Below are 21,415 nucleotides of genomic sequence, written 5' to 3'. Positions count from 1 at the left end.
CTGATGAAAGAAATTGAAGATGACAAAAATAGATGGAAAGATATACCATGTTCATGGATTGGATGAATCAGTATTGTTACAATAACCATACTACCCAAGGCAATGTACAGATTCAGTGCAATCCCTATCAAAATACCAATGGCATGTTTCACAGAACTAAAACAAATAATTTCAAAATTTGTATGGAAACACAAAAGACCCCAAATTGCCAAAACAATCTTGAGAAAGAAGATCAGAGCTGGAGGAATCACACGCCCAGATTTCAGACTATACTACAAAGCAACAGTAATCAAAAGAGTGTGGTATTGGCACAAAAAACAGACACATAGATCAATGGAACAAGATAGAGAGCCCAGAAATAAACCCAGGTACTTAATCTATGACAAAGGAGGCAAAAATATACGATGGAGAAAAGACAGCCTCTTCAGTAAGTGGTGCTGGGTACACTGGACAGCTGCATGTGAAAGAATGAAATTAAAACATTCTTTAATGCCATATACAAAAATCAACTCAAATTGGATTAAAGATCTAAATGTAAGATTGGATACTATAAAACTCCTAGAGGAAAACATAGGCAGAACACTGACATAAATTGCAGCAATAATTTTTTGGATTCATGTCCTAAAGTAAATAAAAGCAAAAATAAATAAATAAATGGGACCTAATTCAATTTAAAAGCAAAAGACACCATTGACAAAACAAAAAGACAACCTTTTTTTTCTATTTATTGTGATGAAAAGGATCATCTAGTTTCCATTTCTACTGAATGGGAGAAAATATTTGCAAATGATTCGACTGATTAGGGATTAATATCTAATATATATAAACAGCTAATACAACTTCACATCAAAAAAAAAAAAACAGATAGCCTAATTAAAAAGTGGGAAGAAGAACTGAACAGACATTTTTCCAAAGAGAAAATGGAGGTGGCCAACAGGCATATGAAAAGATGCTCAATATTGCTAATCATCAGTGAAATGTAGCTCAAAACCACAATGAGCTATCACCGCACACCTGTCAAAATGGCTATTATCAAATAGAACACAAATAACAAATGTTGGTGAGGATGTGGAGAAAAAACCCTTGTACACTGTCGTTGGGAATGTAAATTGGTGCAACCACTGTGGAAAACAGTATGGAGCTTTCTCAAAAAACTAAAAATAGAACTACCATATGACCCAGCAATTCCACTCCTGGGTATATATTCAAAAAGCCACAAAAACACTAATTTGAAAAATATATGCACCCCAGTGTTCATATCAGCATTATTTACAATTGCCAAGATATGGAAGCAACTTAAGTGTCCATCAACAGATGAATGGATGAAGAAGATGTGATATACACACACAAACACACGGACACACACAATGGAATACTACTCAGCCATAAAAAAGAACAAATTTGCAGCAACATGGATGGACTTGGTGGACATTATACTAAGTGAAATAAGTCAGACAAAGAAAAATACTGTATGATATCACTTAACTGTGGAATCTAAAATATATAACAAACTAGTGAATACAACAAAGAAGCAAATTCACAGATACAGAGAACAAACTAGTGTCACCAGTAGGGAGGGAGGGAGGGAAAATATAGTGGTGAGGAGTGAGAGGTACAAAGTATTTGATGTAAGATAGGCCATAAGGATATGTTGTATACCACGGGGAATATTATCTAATATAATATAATTATAACTAATATAATATCTAATATTAGTAAATGTTAACTGTGTGATAAAACTATATGTAATTTTTTTTCTTTCATGTTTTAGAAGAAAACTTTTTTTCCTACTTTTCAGAAAAAACAAGGAGAGAAATGACAGCCAAAGGTTCTACAGGAATGGAAGTTCTGCTGTCAACATTAGAGGTAAGTCACTGACATGCTTTAATTATGTAGCTGTTAATAGCAACCAATACTGAGAGAAAAAAAATTACAAAGTACAGAATTTTTATCCTAGAGGTAGAGCCAATGAATGGAAGTTTGTTTTCTTTTTTAAATTATTTGGAATGGGGATATAAACATTCTAACGTATATTAGATAAACCTCTAAGTGTATTTCCCTAGGATTATAATGATAACCATATTTTAAATCTTAATATGCCATTCTAATTGGTAATAGAAAATAAAGCATTAGTTGGAAATAAATCTTTAGCTTAAAATAAATGATTGAGGGACTTCCCTGGCAGTCCAGTGGTTAAGACTCTGTGCTTCCACTGCAGGGGGCATGAGTTTGATTCCTGGTCATCAGGGAACTAAGATCCTGCATAATGTGTGGCATGGCCAAAAAAAAAAAAAAAAAAGATTGAAATTGGAAATTCTCATTTATACTGTTAGTTATTCATTTATGATTAAGTTCACTTCATACATTGGTTGAATAACTATATTATATTGATATTAATTAAGTTTCAATGCTAGTATAACAGTTCGGGGTGGATCAGCAAGACAGAATCAAGATTTTATATTTTATTCAGTGCAATGTTAAAAATAAGGAGTGAGTGAGTACATTGTATACCTTAGACTTAAACAATGTTATATGTCAGATTATATCTTAGTAGAACTGGAAAAAAAATGATCAGGGAGTGAGTTCATGTGTGTGTGTGTTTTTTTTTTTTGACTGTGCTGCATGGCTTGTGGGATCTTAGTTCCCTGACCAGGGATGGAACCTGTGCCCTCAGCAGTGAAAGTGTGAAGTCCTAACCACTGGACTGCCAGGGAATTCTCTTTTTTTTTTTCCTTTAATTGAAGTATAGTATTGATTTACAATATTATATTTTTTATAGTTTCAGGCGTACGGCATAGTGATTCAGTGTTTTTACAGTTTATACTCCATTAAACGTTATTACAAGATAATGGCTATAAATTCCCTGTGCTATACAATATATTCTTGTTGCCTATTTGTTTTATACTTAGTATTTTTTAACTCAGTTCTGTACCCCTAATGTGCCCCTCCACCATTTTCTCTCCCCACTGGTAACCACTAGTTTGTTTTCTGTATCTGTGAGAATGTTCCAATTTTGCTTTATACATTCATTTGTATTATTTTTTAGAGTTCTCATATAAGTGATAGCATACAATATTTGTCTTTCTCTGTCTGACTTGTTTCACTAAGCATAAAATTCTCTAGGTCCATCCACATTACTGCAAATGGCAGAATTTCATTATTATGGCTGAGTAATACTCTATTGTGTGTGTGTATATATATATATATATATATATATGTATATATATATATATACCACATCTTCTTTATCCATTCATCTGTTTATGGATACTTGGGTTGCTTCCATATCTTGGTTACTGTAAACAGTACTGCTATGAACATCGGGGTGCATATATCTTTTCAAATTAGTGTTTTTGTTTTTTTCTGGATATATACTCAGGATGGGAATTGCTGGGTCATTCTGTAGTTCTATTTTTAGTTTTGAGAAACCTCCACACTCTTTTCCACAGTGGCTGCACCAATATACATTCCCACCAACAGTGTGCATGGGTTTTTTCCTCCACATCCTCGCCAACATTTGTTTTTTGTGTTCTTTTTGATGGTAGCCATTCTGACAGGTGTGAGGTGATAGCTCATTGTTGTTTTGATTTGCACTTCTATAATAATTATCCTCATTGTACATCTTTTCATGTGCCTTTTAATTTGTTGAGACTTGTTTTGTGGCCTGGCATGTGATCTATCCTGGAGAAGGTTCCATGTGCACTTGAAAAGATTATGTATTCTGCTGTTTTGGGATGTAATGTCCTGTAGATACCTATTAAGTCCAACTGGCCTCTGGTGTCATTTAAGACTACTGTTGCCTTTTTGATTTTGTGTCTGATAAGCTGTCCAGTGATGTAAGTGGGGTGTTAAAGTCTTCTACTATTATGTATTATTGTCAGTTTCTCCTATATGTCTGTTAGTCATCACGAATTATTAGAGTAATGCAAATCAAAATCACAACGAGGTATCACCTCACATTGGTCAGAATGGCCATCATCAAAAAATTTACAAACAATAAATGCTGGACAGGGTGAGGAGAAAAGGGAACCCTCTTGCACTGTTGGTGGGAATGTAAATTGATATAGCCACTATGGCGAACAGTATGGAGGTTCCTTAAAAAACTAAAAATAGAACTACCATGTGACCCAGCAATCCCACTACTGGGCATATACCCAGAGAAAACCATAACTCAAAAAGACACATGCACCCCAATGCTCATTGCAGCACTATTTACAATAGCCAGGTCATGGAAGCAACCTAAATGCCCATCAACAGACGAATGGATAAAGAAGATGTGGTATATATACACAATGGAATATTACTCAGCCATAAATAGGAACGAAATTGGGTCATTTGTAGAGACGTGGATGGACCTAGAGACTGTCATTCAGAGTGAAGTAAGTCAGAAAGAGAAAAACAAATATATGTTAACGCATGTATGTGGAATCTAGAAAAATGGTACAGATGAACCTGTTTGCAAGGCAGAAATAGAGACACAGACGTAGAGAACAAACGTGTGGACACCAAGGGGGGAAAGGGGTGGTGGGATGAATTGGGAGATTGGGATTGACATATATACACTAATATGTATAAAATAGATAACTAATGAGAACCTTCTGTATAGCACAGGGAACTCCACTGTACGGTAGAAACTAACACAACATTGTAAAACAACTATATCCCCTCCCCCCCAAAAAAACTATAGGGTGCAAGATAGTTTTGTACAAGGGTGTATTGTACAACATGGGGAATATAGCCAATATTTTGTAATAACTAAATGGAAAGTAACCTTTTAAAATTGTATAAAATTTTTTAAAAATTAAAAATAAAAAACTGTATTTAAAAAAATAATTATCCCACTTCCCTGGTAAATGAGATAGAAGTGCAACTTCCATTCAGATTCCAGTGGCCTGAACTCAGTCATATGGCCCAAATGTAATTGCAAAAGAGCTGGAAAATGTGGTTTGGCTGTGTACCCAGGAAGAAGATGAACACTTAGCAATACTGCTCCTGCCGCAGTCCATTCTTTTCTTTAACAAATGTTTGTCTCTCATTCTTCCAACTCCGTCCCCAGTAAGCCAGTGGTCCAGTTAACACCCACAGTGCTAAGACAAGGGTCTCTGGTTAATGTGTGGTCCTTTTTCTGGTCTGGATTTGACTTTCTGGTGCAATTAGTCTCTGCCCTTAAATGGTGAAGTAGACAACACTTATTCCCTTTTGGGAAGGGGAAGAACAAGAGTCCCATTCCAGTCACTGATACATTGCAATTCCGAAATTCCTCTAAATAAGCACTGTAAAATCCTTCTACTCTGGGGATGAGGCAGTTCCTTGAATAGGCCACAGTTCTGCTGTCTATGTGGTTTTCTTCATCCAAGCATTGCTTTTAGTAAGAGAAATATAACCAAAGTACAGTATTTAAACATTTTCTCTTATTAGATTGGTTGTTCAGACTTTGGGAAATAGTTACTTTTCTGCATTGTGGGTTGGAGTGTAAATTGCTCAGTGAAGAGCAAGTTAGTAATATCTACTATCAAAATAAATGCCCATATCATTGACCCAGAAATTCTAGGAATTTATCCCATGTACAGTTGTACTTGCTTCCCTGTAAGTGTACGTACTTAGTTTTGGTTGCAATTTTTAATAGCAAAAGATTTAAAAAATTTAAATATCCCATTGATAGGTGACTGGTTGCATAAACAATGGTATTGCCATGCAGTGGAATATATCATGTGGCCCTTAAAAAAGGGTGAAGAAACTATTTATTGACATGTAAAAATATCAGTATAAAAATAGTTATCTATAGAGCAGTAATACCATTTGGAGAAATAAATCTATGTATACATGTGTATTTACATGGATTACTTTTATGTGTGTACAGTATCTTGCTGGATGCACAAGAAATTGATAATGCAGTTACTTTTTGAGAGGGGAGCTCACTGGATAGTCACCATATTTACATTGTAGTGCCTTTTATATTTTAATACATTTATTTGTATTGTCTATTTGGTAGAAGTTGACGAGTTCAAATGACAAATTAATTCCTCTTGATAATAAGAAAATAATAGCTCAGATGATTTCCAAAAAATTTTAAGGACAATAAGAGACTGAAGTGATGTGTGAGAATAGTGAAAACCTGAATACGTTTATTCTTAGAGAAACCAAAAAGGTCATCTGTAAAATATAGATGGTTCCCGACAGACAGAAAAAGTTTGGGAATCACAAATTTACAATGTTTTAATAAAGCAAATAAACTATTTATTTCAGAAAACGAAAGATCTTCAAACTACACTTAATATCTTAAGCATTCTTGTTGAGCTGGTGTCAGCTGGTAAGTTTTTGTTTCCTTTGGTGTAATTTCTGTTTGTAAACAATGATCAGAAATGCATCATGTGTACTTTTTTTTGGAATTTTCTGATACTCATACAGAGGCTATTCTGAGTATTGGAATTTGGAAGCGAAAATGTCATACTCTTGTTCTTGCTTTGTTTTTGGTATCTTCTGGTGTCCCTCAAACCCATATGTTTTAGAGCCTTGAATGTAGAGTTTTGCATCACTTTTATTTACTGTCTGCGCTATTTTTTAAACTAACATAAATAAAATAAAATTTTATTTTGATGCTATTTGTTTGCTTTCTGAAGTCATCACTTTTAATACTTCTTTAAAGCTAACAGGTTGTGATATCTAATATGTTATAGAAGAATTTGCGATTTCAACATATTTCTTTCAAAAAACTTCTTAGGTGGAGGTCGAAGAGCGAGTTTCTTAGTCTCCAAAGGTGGTTCACAAATATTATTACAGATACTTATGAACGCCAACAAAGAATCTCCTCTGAATGAGGAGTTAATGGTGCAGATTCATTCCATTCTTGCAAAAATTGGACCGAAAGGTAAGGGTTTTGTTTGTATGACTCTCAGGTGGAACTGTTTTTGTTACATCAATTCTGTGTGCCTTGAAACTGGTAAATTTTACAATCTAAAATGCTACTGCTTTGTCTTGGTCTGAGTCATGGAATGCTTTTTACAGTCAACTAGTGACCTGCAAGAATTTAGGATCCTAAATTCCTGAGTAATTCTATTGCATATGGTGGAAAAAGGAAGAAAAAATGCGTTAAAGTCAGAAGTGTGTCTTGGTGTGTGTGTCCCTGCATATATATGTTACAAAAGATACACATAACATGGATATTGTTGAGGCCAGAAGGAGGGAGTGTGGATGGGAATGCTTTGAGGAGCATGCAGGTAGAATGTGTTTGCTTTTCATTAATAGTCATCTTATAGTCACGTCTCAGTGCCTAAAAAGCTTACAGTCTAGTTAAGCTTTTAATCATAATCATATAAGAAAATGATTACAGCTTTAATTATCTCAGATCAACTTTTAGTTGATAATATGAATTTACAATATTAGTTTTAGAAATTTCATTGTTTTATGACATTTCATTTTATTCAGAAGTTATATATGAATAAATTGTGTTTGTTCATTTTTCTTAAACAGACAAAAAATTTGGAGCAAAAGCTAGAATTAATGGAGCTCTAAATATAACCCTGAATTTGGTCAAACAGAATTTGCAGAATCATCGCTTGGTTTTGCCTTGTCTTCAGCTTTTACGAGTATATTCTGCCAACTGTGAGTATTTCAGAGCAGCTTTTAGTTAGCTCAGTGTTGTGAAGTTAACGCAAAATGAAAATTCTGTACTTTAACTTCATAAGTCTCTAAAATTTGTGGACAAGGAAAGAGAATATTTAATATGGCTCTTTGTAATTCTAACACCCCACCACAGAAGTGAGGTAGGGTAAGAAGGTGAGATGACAAAATCTTCAGAATTCTCATTAATTCCCCCAGTTTGTAAAGGCATGTAGTAAGGGGGATGAGTAGGTGGCCTGTGGAGAAGATTTGGAGGAATATGAGGACATTGGAAGCTGGAAAAACTGCTATGCGTATTTGGATTTTCACAGATGAGAGGAAAATTGAGAAGGAAGGAATGTGGTGGCATAGTCACCTGGAGCTAATTCTCTTCAGTAATGAATAGGGAAGTAGCAGAACCGAAAATAAATAGCACAGGAGCCTCTGAGGAAGCTGGAGAAAACAGTAATCACAGGGAGAGAGTCTCAGATGAAGTGGCTCCCAAAGGGCGCGCGCGCGCGCGCACACACACACACACACACACACACACACACACACACACTCACTCTCTCTCTCTCTCTCTCTCTCCCTCTCTCACTAATGTAATATTAGGTCCCAATCCCCTGAGGTATGGATTTTCTTCTATTCCCTGACTATGGGATTGGAATGATTAATAAAACACCTAGAATTGAGACTGTACAGTACATATTATTGCAGAACATCATCACAAAATAACGATAATCAAAGTGGTAGATGCGTGTGTGTGTGTATTTATTTATCTGTATCTATACTTTGACAATATAGCTAAAGGTGTACTCACAGGAAAATAGTTTTCAATACTTAAATAATTAACACTTAAATAATTAAGAAGCACATAAGGAAATGAATTAATTGGCTGTTTAAACAAAGAAATTAGGAACAGAACAATAAACATAAGGAAAGCAGAGGAATGAAATAGTAAAGAAAAAATACGTTATGAAATCTTCAAAAGTTGATTTAAAAAATAAAACAATTGGATTAAAAATAAAACAGATAAACCACTGAATGAAGGAAAAAGGAACACAAAACAGACTAAAATTAGAAGCGATAATGGAGTAATAAACAGATATAGAGGAAATTAAAATTGTCATACAAAACTTTAGGAACTACATTTTCGGTGGCATTTTATTTAATTAAGCACCAGGAGGTCAGTAAACATTGTATTTATAATTTTTAAATAATATTTGTTCAGGATTGAAAATGTTAGGCACAATTTTCTGGTTAGGTAATTATTTGCATGTTCTGTCTAAAGTGTACCTGTTTTTCCCTACTGCTGTCGCTTTAGTTAAGGTCCTCATTACCTCTCACCTAGACCACAGTCTCCTAATGTGTCTCTCAAATCCATCTTTCCTACAATGCTGTTAGATCTGACCTGTATCTAAAATGCAGATCTGATTTGTTGTTCCTTTTGGGTAATTCCCTGCAGTTGAAAGAATTAACAGCTTCTAGGACCTTTCATAATTTGTTTTAACTTCTTTTCCCACCTCATCTTCCCATTGGCACGCCTTTGTCTAACACTTTGTTTTAACAACATGTAACTGCAATTTCCCTGCAACATTAAAAAATAAAGCAAAAAAACCCCCCTTCCTTTGAAGTATTGACTAAGATGGACTTTACGAGGGACTTGAGTTCACATTTACTAAACAATTTGTATATATTTTTGGCTATGTATCACATGTATATACGTTTCTACTCACTGAGGTTTTTAAATCACTTTACATCTTTTTTTTCACCTTCCCAGCTGTGAATTCCGTATCCTTAGGGAAAAATGGAGTTGTGGAACTGATGTTTAAAATCATCGGACCATTTAGTAAGAAGAATTCCAGTCTTATGAAGTGAGTAAATGTATTAAGTGTAAATAGAGGTATACCCTTTGTTATTTTGGGCCTTACCATCTTGATCTGTACAATGAGCAGGTTGAGTTAAATTGTATCTAGGGTCCTTTCTCAGTTCTTAAATAGTGATTTAATTATGATACAGATTTTCTTTAGTATAAAGTTTAATCTTCAAAAATATATCAAAATTAGATACATTCATTGAACATAGTGTTATGGAAATTTAGACTTTGAACATTCCTAGATACTATAATAGGAAAAAAGACCATTTATAGAGTATCATTCATTCAGAAACATTTATTGAGTGCCTACTATATTCCCTACCCAATTTTACAGTCTTTTAATGACTACTTCCTTCAGTCTTACAATTATCTGGATATATTTTAACTTTATACATTTCTTCTTTGTCAAAATCATGTTATTCTTTTTCTTACTTTGAGATATGTATATATATCTCAAAATATGTGTTATATATGTGTGTATTTGTGTGTGTGTGTATATATACACACACACACACACACACACACACACACACATCCATAAATAAATAAATAATAAATAAATATATATACACACATATGCACATTCATTTGTAGGTCTCTCAACCTCAAAATGAAAGCAGTTTCAGTTATTTCATTATATTTAGTACTTTCTTAAGCCAAATTAATGGTCATTCTTTAAAAAAAATTTTTATTATGGAATTTTTCAAATACAGCACTTATATTAATTATTACTTATTATATTCAACAGTTATCAACATTCTGCCATGTTTGTTTCATTTATTCCCCCTCCAGACTTTTATTTATTTTTCCTGGGGTATTTTTAAGCAAATCCCAGATGTTTTCCACATATATATGAATTTCTGTAAGCCAATACCAGATATTTTCTCACTTTTCTCCTAAATATTTCATTATGTAACTCTGCTAAATAGGGACCTAAAAAATAACCATAATACTGTAATCATACTCAACAAAATGATTAATTCCCTAACACAATCTAAAATCCAGTGTGTTTAGTTTTCTCCAGTTGTCTCCAAATGCCCTTTAAAGCAAATATCAGCCATGACGTTTATACTGTAAATTCTTTAGTATGATCACTATCAGACATAGTTTTTTTCTTTTAGTGTTACCAAAGTATCATTTCTTTGTTCAACAATATTAATAATTCTTTAAGATCATCTAATATTTTCGGATTGTCTGAGGAATGTCTTTTTTTTTACAGTTGGCTTGTTCAAATCAGGATCCAAATAAGGGCTCTACATTCTACTTGATTGATAAGTCTTGTAATTTTTTGCAGTCAATAACAGTCCCCCTACTTTTCCGTTCTGTTTTATTTGTTGAAGGAACTGGGTGGCATCTTATAGAATGTCCCAACATAGATTAAGATGACTGTATACTGGGATCACTTAATTTGTAGGTATATCCCTCAAATTTTCTGTAGACTGATGGAGCTTGAGGCTTGATTAGATTTGTTTTTTTTTTTTTTAATGGTCAAAATATTTCATAGGTGGTGCTGGGTCTCTGTTTTGCACCACTGAAAATCATTGTGTTGAAATGTTCCATCCCCTTTCACCTAAAAACTTAGCAATATTTCATAGCATTGCCTGATCCATTATTTCTTAAAAGGTTCCAAAATAGTGACTTTTTGGAACCTTTTTCTCAATAAAAAACCTTTTCTTAATAATAAACCTTTTTGGAATTATTTTCTCAATAATTTTCTCATTCTTTCTACTTTTATTAGCTGTGATTCTTTTATAAGGAAGAACTTGTCCACATCAACTGTTTGGTTAAATTTTACAAATGAATAATGTCCAGAACATACTCAGTCTTTTCACCCTTACTTAATAAAGGCCAGATGTTTAGCTTTTACCCTGCTTGAAAATGGAAGCTTACTTGCACATATAATTATTTATTAAATATTATTTGGTGGGATGACAGCATATTTACTTATATAAAGATCATACACACAGTCTTAGAGCATCTGATGAAATGTGACAAGATAAAGAAAATGATTGTTCACAATTAGTAAAACCAACTTCCAGAATTGATGTAGTGTAGTGAGTGGGCTTTGGAGCTCGGCAGAACTTGATTTGCGTGTTAGCTCTTACTGGCCTCATGATATGAAGTAAGTTGCCTAACTTTTTATGCCCCAGTTTCCTGTCTATAAAATGGTAGTATTTGTGCCTACATCATAAGGTTGTTATGAGGATTTAATGAGTTAATTCTTGTAATTAGCACAATGGCTATATTAATGCAGTGTAATTAGTTTAGGTAAGTAATGTAGTAATGTGGATGTGCATGAATCCTAGTTAATATTAAAAATATATTCTTTATCTTTAAAATTTTTATGGCTTTTCTCTTCTTGATCTTTAAAGTACTTTAAAATTAATCTTGATCTTGGTTATGATCTCCTACTTAAGATCTACATTACTCTATTGTAACCAAGTTACCAAACCTAATATAAAAAGTTCCTATGAGAAAAGAACATTTCACAAGTATCTGTATAATATACAACATGGACTATTTCCAAAACCATGTAGAAATCAGTGGGTCTAAACTTCTGAGAAAGGAATGTAAATTATCTACATTATTCCTTCATTCTTTTTTCTATATTTTAAAAAGAAAAACTCTTTAAACTTTATTTTTACTTTAAAAAGGAAAAACTATTCATTGACCAGACATCTATATCATGATTCCTTTATTATTTTGAATAATTGTAGGATCTCCCCCTTAATTAAACAATCTCAACATCTAGAGCATTTGTATACCAATTCTTCCTCCCCTTAATGCCGTGCATTTAGTTAGTTGAAGAAGATTGAGGGTTATTATTTATGTTTGAAGAGCGGTGCTTTCCTTTAGAATTTCCTTTCCTTTCCAATTTTAGGTTTTGGATTTAAACACTGTTAATCTAGAAGGAAGCAACTCTAAAAGCTATTGTAACTCTTTCTGAGTTTCACTACAGGTTTGGAGGTTATTGCAAGGATTGACTCCCCCCGCAACTTAAATAACTTCATGAGTACCTGGGGCTTCAGTTTCTCCTCCCTCACTGCTCCCAAATGAATAAGCCACAGGCTGCTTTCAAAGCCATGTTAGTTATGTTATTCTGTGTGGGACTTGTGAAGACTGAAAAATATATGAGGAAGTATAAAATATTGGTGCTGAGAAATTCTAATCAACATATAAAAATGTACTTTTCAATAAATACTATTCTGTAATTGTTGGGTAACTTTTATATTATAAATTCATACTGGCTTATAACTGATATAGAATTGCAGAAATTCCTTAGTACTGAAGTTTTTAAAAATACCTTTTAAAAAACATCTTGGTAAAACTGTCAAGACGACTTTGCACCAAACTTCATAATTTCTTTTCATCTAATGGGGCTGTGGAACAAGCATGATGGGCAGAAGGAATTGGGTGCATATCCAGTTTTGGCAGCATTGAAGAATAAACATCAAGAGAAAAACATGTAGTTTAAGGCTTAGAAAATGTCAGAGCATTTCTGTTTGGTTCAAATGTGTTGTAAACAACTGCTAGCAGGCAGAAAGACTGTTTCTGAAAGTGCTGTTAAGATTTTTTAAATTTTGAATTAAGACTTAGCTGTAGATGGGAAAATTCTGAGTTCATTGCAGATGATTGCCTCTAAGCAATTGTATTAGCTTCCTAGGACTGTTGTAACAAAGTACCTAGTACAAAGTTGGTAGTTTACAATAACAAATTTATTGTCTCTGGAGGCTGGAAGTTCAGAATCAACTTGTCAGCAGGACCAGTGTTCCCTTTGTAACCTGCAGGGGAGAATCCTTCCTTGCTTATTCCTAGCTTTTGGTGGTTTGCTGGCAATCTTTAGTGTTCTTTGGTTGTAGGTGCAACATTTCAGTCTCTGCCTCTGTCATCATATGGTGTTCTCTCCTTGTGTGTCTGTCTTCAAATAGTCTTCCCTCTTTTTATAAGAGCATCTGTGTTGATGGATTAAGGGCAGTCTACTCCAACATGACTTCATTTTAACTAATTGCATCTGCAAAGACCCTGTTTCCAGATAAGGCCACGTTCTGAGGTGCTAGAGGTTTGGACTTCAACATATCTTTTTGGAGGAGACTGACATTTCTGATTTCATAATTTTCTTTCTCAACAAGAATCTTGTATGATTTATTTTTCATATCACTTAGTTTTTATGTGACCCTAGGCATATTATATTCTGAAATCCTTAGTTTCCTTATTCATAAAATGTGTCAATTCTGTGGACTAGGAATTTTTTTTTTTAACAATTAAACTAGAAAACACATATACAAGGCATATGTAACAATTTTTGGCATTTGTCAGGCCTTGCTGAATGAAGTCTTTTTTCCCCAAAATTGCCATTGTACTTAGAAGATCCATTTAGTTCTGATTTTGACCAATTTAAAAGTCATCCTTATTCTGATAGTTTTACAGTCTTAAGTGCATTTTATTGAATAATTATAAGATTATGAAAAGTTTCTTACTGATGATTCAGTGCTGTGAAAATTCTGTTATAATTTTATAGTTTTCATTTACTTTTAACTTGCCATTACCAAAACTGCACATTGTTTTGAGAAAGTTACATGCAGGAGTTTATATTTTTTAGAGCATATACTGTTGTTTTTATTTTACAAATGTTATCATAAATAAATGTTTATATGGTTGCTTTATTTGTGTCAATAAACCAAAATGTAACTGTTAACAACTTGCTCTAGAGGGTAGCAGTAATGAGCATTTATTATAAATGAGCACTTAGTCTGTACCTAGTCCTGGATTATTGTTTCAGGTTTTATTTTGAACCAATATCCATCTTAAATCAGTATCCGTTTTAAATCTTCTAAGTCATCTTAGAAGTCATCATCTGGTCACGCTATGTGTACCACTAGTGTGTATGTAGCTTTTTTAACTTTATTATCTTGTTTTCAGTTTTAATTTCTTGAGTAGTTTTTCCATAGATATGTACATTTTATTACATTATCTAGATTGTAAAATTATCTGTGAAAGAGATAACTTTGTTTTCTAATTTTATACCCATGAAGAACCTGCTACTGTGGGTATCTAGTAGGCATTCAACAAATGCTTAGTGATGAGTGAAATGCTTAAATTTGACAGTGTACATATTTTTATGCAAATTAATTATCCTTGTTGAAATCTTACTAAGAGGTACTGGCTTATATTTTTAAAGTTCCTGAAAGTTCCATTTCTTCAATAACTCATTTTTAAAAAAATATTTGAATTACAGGTTTTCCACAGTGATGTTATATATATTTTCAAAGTTGCTTAATGGCCACTGATTTCACTGTGTGTAACTGCACATTTATATTCAAAGAATATATAAGTCCTCTAATGGGCAGTGAGAATTTTTGAGATGTTAATTAGGTCATTATTCTCTTTGGTGCCGTATGGCTGAAAAATGTTAAGGGTTCATACTTCCTCTCCCCAAACCTCCTAGTTCCAAAATATTTTACATTTGTTATCACATTAAGTGTTAGGATTATTGCTTGATAGAACTAAAATACTTTGAAGTCAGATAGCTACGAATATCTATAGAATTTTGTAGTTGCAAACTTTGTGTTAAAACTTGTTTTTGTTTTAATTTTTTTGTGAATCAGAATCTATGATTCTTAGTATTATTCCTTTGTGAACTCTGTCCCAGTCAGACACAGGTACAATGATTCCATTCACCTAACCTCTGATATGAAGACTTAGACATTGTTAATTTTCTTCTTTTTCTTTCTTAAACATTTTTTTTTGGTGCTTCTTTATTGATATTTCAATCTTCCTCATATCCAATTTTAACCTGAACGAAGTGAGGCATATAGAGAAACAGCATATGTAATTGATTATAACAGGAATGACGTTTGGAGTAGATACTAATTACTTATCTGAAAAGATTGTATGAATTTACTATTGTAGATTAATTTTACTAGTTTTGTTGTTGTTTGTGTTTTCTCATGTTGACAGGGTTGCTTTAGACACCCTTGCTGCATTGCTAAAATCAAGTAAGTTTTTAAATACTAGAAATACTAGATACTATTTTTCTGAGTATTCTGTCTACTATGTTAAAGAAACTGGAAATGTAGATTTAGTTTATGTTTATAAAGCTTGTTCATAATAATTTAATGTCAAAGTTGATTTTATCTTTTAGTACAGTCGATTGATATATATCTAAGATCATTTATGTTTATTGAGCTCTAATTTATCAGTACATTCATATAATTTATTCAAGTATATTGACTTCCTTTTTCTAAGTTACTTTCATAAACATAAAGCCTTGTTAGTAGGGGAAAGTAATATGTAAATATTATATACTATCATTTTGAAAAAGTGATGCTAACATGGCCTTGAGAACATCTACCATGAAGAGTATCTTTGACAACTACTGTCTCTATGTAACATATGATTTTCAGTTAGGACCTCTTTATTAGAAGTTTTATTTCTACCATAAAATTCAAATGTATAACATTAAAAATGACTTAATGTAAATATACATTTTACTAAATGCATTTACAGACTAAAGCACAATTTTTTTAATCTTCAAAATTGAAGTATTGGAGGAAATGTGTCTTAACGCAATATGGTGCTTTTTTTTTGGAGAGTAACCATCTGCATTATGTGCTTTTTTTCTCTCCATGATACTCAGTGTCTGTATTTTAAATATTAATTTTTGTTAGCACTCCCATTCCCCCATTCCATTGGTTGATTAAATTAACATCTTATTTAACCACAATAACATTTAGTCCTAAAGATCTATGTTGATGGCTTTCAATGTTATTTTTCCCCAAACTGTCTATTGATGGTGAGACCAACTTGCCCTTAAGTTTGATGAGAAGGACAGTAGCAAATGATTAATTGATTGAGAATCTGATATTTGGTAATGATTTATTAAATTTAAAGAATCACCTTAGGTATTACTATTATATACTAGAGTGCATAAAATTCAGTTAACAGTTTTATCCTTGAAATGAAATGTGTGTTATTCAATTAGATTAGCTATGTAGCTTTGTTTTCATATATGATTTGATAAACTTTAGACCAAGATTAGAATATTTGGATTAATTTCAAAGATATTTGTAGCCTTGCTTTGATGTGCCTTCCCTGCCTTTGTGGTTCAAATTGTTTAAAGATTAATTTTTAAATTAATGTAGGCATATTTTTTTTGATTTAGAGTAGATTAAAATAGCCATTAAAACTAAACTCTTATTAAAGCTTACTAATTTTCAGAATCACTATGACAAAGTCACTAATTCAAAGTCAGTAAAAACTAAAACTCTAAGTTTCAAGTATTTTTAGAAATCAGTTAACCTAAAATGACTGAAATGCTGATATCTTCAGTTTTAAATAATAAGCTTCCTTTTACTCCCTCCCTTCTTCTCCTTCAAAGGAGGATGGTGGGCAAACATATTTGTTTGCTCCATCAAAAAAGTAACTGACAAGTAAATGATCCTGGATTGCAGATAGATCTGCTCACTTCTCTTAAGAGTCACTCAGCACCTGTGTTTGAGTTATGCACAAGTTTTTAATTTGATCTTCAATAAAGAATTTAAATATTTCTCATAAATACCATTTAGGCTTTTGGGAATTCCAGTGGAAACACAGTTTGTAATAGGAGTTACAGTGATTCTTAAAAGACATTATGATAGTGATATCTTTTAAGTATTACTGGTAATACTAAGAAGCTAGTAAACTAAAGGCTTATATATTCCAATTGGTGTAAACAAAATATGTATATTTGTTTAAAATACATGAAACTATTGTTAGTCAGACCTATTGAACTGTTCTATAGATAGCCACAGCCTTAACAAACTATCTCTTCCAGACACAACAGAGGTATTAAACCTTTTACATAAGAAAGTGCTCCCTTCCTGCCCCTGTGAGTTTCTTCCAGCTCTCAAATATCAGAACATAATTTCTAAGAGGGCATTAATAAGTTTGTTGATCTCAGTGTCTTTATGTTTTAGGTGGGTATTAGCACATTTAAAACTGTAGTAATTCTTTCAGGCAACTAAAAGCAGCACAGCCTTACTGTTGCATTATCTTAGTGTCCATGCCATGAGCCAGGTGGTCATTTTATATTTAAATGTAGATGAGGAAGAGATTGGTATATCTTTCTAAGTAAACAACCTCAGATGGGTTGGTATTCCACATTATCTTGCACTCTTATCATTGGCCCACCCATGTGGTGCTGGGTGGCTCAGGATGTTGCTAAGATACGATCCCCTTGCTCTCATCTTAGTGAAATGCACCCTTTTGGTTAAAAATCTTAAATATTAACATTAAAAAAATGAAGTACATCAAATTTATGAATTTATTTCTGTTAATTTTACCCCAATAAAATTGACTGTTTACAAAAAAAAATTTTGATGCAGTTTTTTCATATATTAAAAAATTAATGACAATAAAGCGCTATCTTCTAATCATATAATGCTTCTTACATTTCACTTACTAAAAAGTTGTTTAAGTACTTTTCACTTAGCTTTGTTGTGGCATGGATATTTATATATAATTGTGGGGGTAATTAAAATTTAAAATAATTTCAATAGAAACATACAATTTGTAGTAGGAGCTGCAATCCAATGGAGTTTATTTCACACAAAGATTGTAATAGAAGTTGCGATAATGATAATGGCTTTTAACAAAATCATAGTCACAGCTAGTGAGTTAAAGGCTTATATATTCCTTTTGGTGTAATGAAAGTCAGTATATTCATAAGTTTTAAAATATATGAAAGTTTTGTTAGTATTAACATTTAAAAATATACAACCTTAATTGTGTTAAAGATATTTTGATATTTATTAACCACAAAACAATATATGGGCAGGTTTCTGGAAAATTACCCTGGAACTTGTCATATTTATGTTGTTAGCTAAAAAATATTTAAATATGTGGTTGCCATTTATTTTTGGAAAAGTATTGTAAGACTTCATTCCAGTATTGTGGTTATGTTTTTAATTTGATTTATTCTACCAGTGTCTCTTATTATTTAAAAAATATTTTCTCAATTTTCTTTTGTTAAAGAAACAAATGCCAGGAGAGCTGTAGACAGAGGATATGTCCAAGTCCTTTTAACAATTTATGTAGATTGGCACCGCCATGATAATCGGCATAGAAACATGCTCATTCGAAAAGGAATTTTACAGAGTTTAAAAAGTGTTACAAGCATCAAGTTGGGAAGAAAAGCATTTATTGATGCCAATGGGATGAAAATTCTTTATAACACTTCACAAGTGAGTTTTTAATTTTCTTCCTGTTATTATGATTACCTATTAATGATAGGATTTGGTTCTTAAGAATACTTAGTATTTCTAAAAATACTCAAAAAGTATGATAAATATATTAAAAAAATCCGAAAGCCAAAAGGCACAATCGTTTCTCAAATGTGACATCAGACTGAGTTCGAGAAAGTGCTCAGTGCATATCTCTGCAATATGAGATTTTTTCCCCCATACGTAAAAGGGAGATGTATATAAATCTCTCCACTGGGCAGGAAGGAATTCCATATAGCCTCGTTTTCTAAGGTGTGCAGTTGGCTATACTCAGTTTTGTATGTTCCCCTCATAAGTATTCACAAATCCTTTATGGCTGGTAAGGCAGATATGTTGTTTGTGAGTGTTCTTGGTCTTTCTTCTGGAGAGAATATTTTTAAATAGTGCAGGTACAGAAGTGAAACCTGGAGTTAGGAATCCTGGTTCTGCCAGCCATCTTATGCATAATCCTTCTCAACAATATCTTTAGCAAGATTCTAGCATCTGTAGAGTGAGGATATTGCAAAGTAACCTTTTATTTTTACAAGGCTATAATTATTAGAACAAAATCTGTCTTGAAAATTCCAACCAGTCACCTTGGTTGTGCCCTCTTGGTCTTACACACAACAAATAATCTTTTTCTGTGTGAGAGTAGTTAAGAACACATATTTTATGTTAACTCTTAGCTTTTTCTTTTCTAGATCAATCACATGCACTTATTTTTACTATTCCTAATATAGACAGTGATGGATATTTGATATATGAGGAAGAATTGGGTGACTTTGTTTATGCCACTTCACATTTATGAGCCTTAGTTTTTCATCTGTTTTGACAGGTCAGGTGTGAAGATTTCTACTGAAAACTTCACAGGTTATCAAAGTGCCATCTAAAGCCATCTAGATGTCAATTGTCAATAATAATAACAGTGTTATATGAAATAGTTTCAAATTCCCTGTTCACTAGTCCTTCTCAAGATTAGATACCAGGATAGCAAATTAAACTCTTAAAACTTAAAATTGTGATATTCAGGCTATTCTTTTATAAGTTGAACAGCTAACTTATTAGGGGTGCTATTGCATGATAACTGATAGAATTTTGAGAAAGGCTCAGCCAAATGCACATTCCTTTTTATTTTTTACACCTGTCTTAATTTCGTAATCTTCTTTTTTTCTTCTTCCCTTAAATTTTCATTTTTATTTTATACCCTAGGCTTGCTAAATGCTCCCTAAGTCACTCATAGATATTACTTAGTGCTTTGGAGACTTCTGGTACCGGAGATGGTACTGATTTCTGCTTAGTTAAAATATTTAAGGAAAATTACTGCTAAATTTGCCATATGAGGTTCTTACTTAAAAAGAGATATTTCTGATTAGTCAAAGCTGTTTTATAATTATGTTAAATTTTTTTGTGGTATTTGCCTTCTGAAAATTATTAATGTATTACTTTCCGAAGTCATGTAAAATTGTTTCGCTTATTCACCAAAGGCACATTATCTTTTTTTTCTTTTCTTATAAAACAGGAATGTTTGGCAGTCAGGACCCTTGATCCTCTTGTCAACACCTCCAGTCTGATAATGAGGAAGTGTTTCCCTAAAAATCGCCTGCCACTCCCAACGATTAAAAGTTCTTTCCATTTCCAGTTACCAGTTATTCCTGTGACTGGACCTGTGGCCCAGCTCTACAGTTTACCCCCTGAAGGTAGGACCACATGCTTCTTGCTGGCTTTCAGTGGTTATTGGAATTGTGTGACTTTATCTATTTTTGCTTTGGTTCATCTCCCTAGCAAAAGAAGGTTTTAATGAACACGATAAACCTTCATATTATTTTTTAGTTAATATTTCTTCAAATATAAGAAATTGAGATTGATTAATTAAGGGAAGGAATGTGGGGTGTACTACATATGTGGAACTGTGAATTGTGAAAAACTTTAAGTACCACACAGGAACAGTATTTGATAGTTTATATAAATTTTCAAAATCTAAGAATGTAAACATTAACTGTTTAGGTAATTCTATTTGAGCTTACATTTGTAGCTTTTTAATGAACTTCATTTTTTAAAGTTAAAGGTGTCTAATCATCAAGCATGTTACAGTTTATGTTTAACAAAACTTGCACAGTTACTTACCTGATAGAAAATATGAAAATATCATAAATTGGCTCTTTGTCATTTTTGATGCAATATTGTGTACATAGCAAAGGAAGTAAGAGTTTCCACTTCTTAATGTGGGGAAAAAGCAGAATTTTTTTATAAGACACAGCAAAATTCAAAAGAGAAAGTAGTCTAGGCTATTAATAGAATTTCTAAAGTATTTTCTTGTTAGGTGATCACTTTTTAAAAAAGTAAGAGGTTTTTAATTATATTTAAAAGCAATGCTTTGAAGTGATTTAAGAAAATTTTTAAGTAATTATAATTAGTTTATTATCCTTGATATAGATTTACCTATGGTATATATCACAGAGTTCACTGTTATGATTGCATTTCTAAAGTATTTAATTATTAAAGTAGAAGTTTAGTCTATACAAAATATCAAAATGGATTATTCAGAAACTTCCTTTAAAAGGTTTAAAAGTCTAAGTCTGGGACTTGATTAAACATCGCTAAGTGAAAACAGTGATCTAATTGCTTCTTCTCATTCCATTTAAAATTGCCAACAGACTTCAAAAATAGGGGAAAAATCTGTACAGAATCTGAAAACTAGATA

At 32.5% G+C, this 21,415-nt stretch overlaps 1 protein-coding gene across 1 annotated transcript in view; it reads left to right on the top strand.

Annotated features, from left to right (window-relative positions):
• Positions 1-21,415, top strand: part of AGTPBP1 (ATP/GTP binding carboxypeptidase 1) — a 169,221-nt gene that overhangs the window by 50,416 nt on the left and 97,390 nt on the right. The window contains exons 4-11 of the mRNA XM_082656425.1: positions 1,799-1,866; positions 6,247-6,310; positions 6,722-6,868; positions 7,471-7,602; positions 9,380-9,473; positions 15,434-15,471; positions 18,488-18,696; positions 20,234-20,411. Coding sequence (XP_082512551.1) covers positions 1,799-1,866; positions 6,247-6,310; positions 6,722-6,868; positions 7,471-7,602; positions 9,380-9,473; positions 15,434-15,471; positions 18,488-18,696; positions 20,234-20,411 — 930 coding nt within the window. The remainder of the gene's footprint in view (positions 1-1,798; positions 1,867-6,246; positions 6,311-6,721; positions 6,869-7,470; positions 7,603-9,379; positions 9,474-15,433; positions 15,472-18,487; positions 18,697-20,233; positions 20,412-21,415) is intronic.

Source organism: Grampus griseus (genome assembly GCF_964374135.1).
Source record: "Grampus griseus genome assembly, chromosome: 6".
In the NCBI taxonomy this organism is placed as follows: Eukaryota; Metazoa; Chordata; class Mammalia; order Artiodactyla; family Delphinidae; genus Grampus; species Grampus griseus.
Note: the sequence above shows the minus strand (reverse complement) of the source record. Positions and strands in the feature narration are given on the sequence as shown.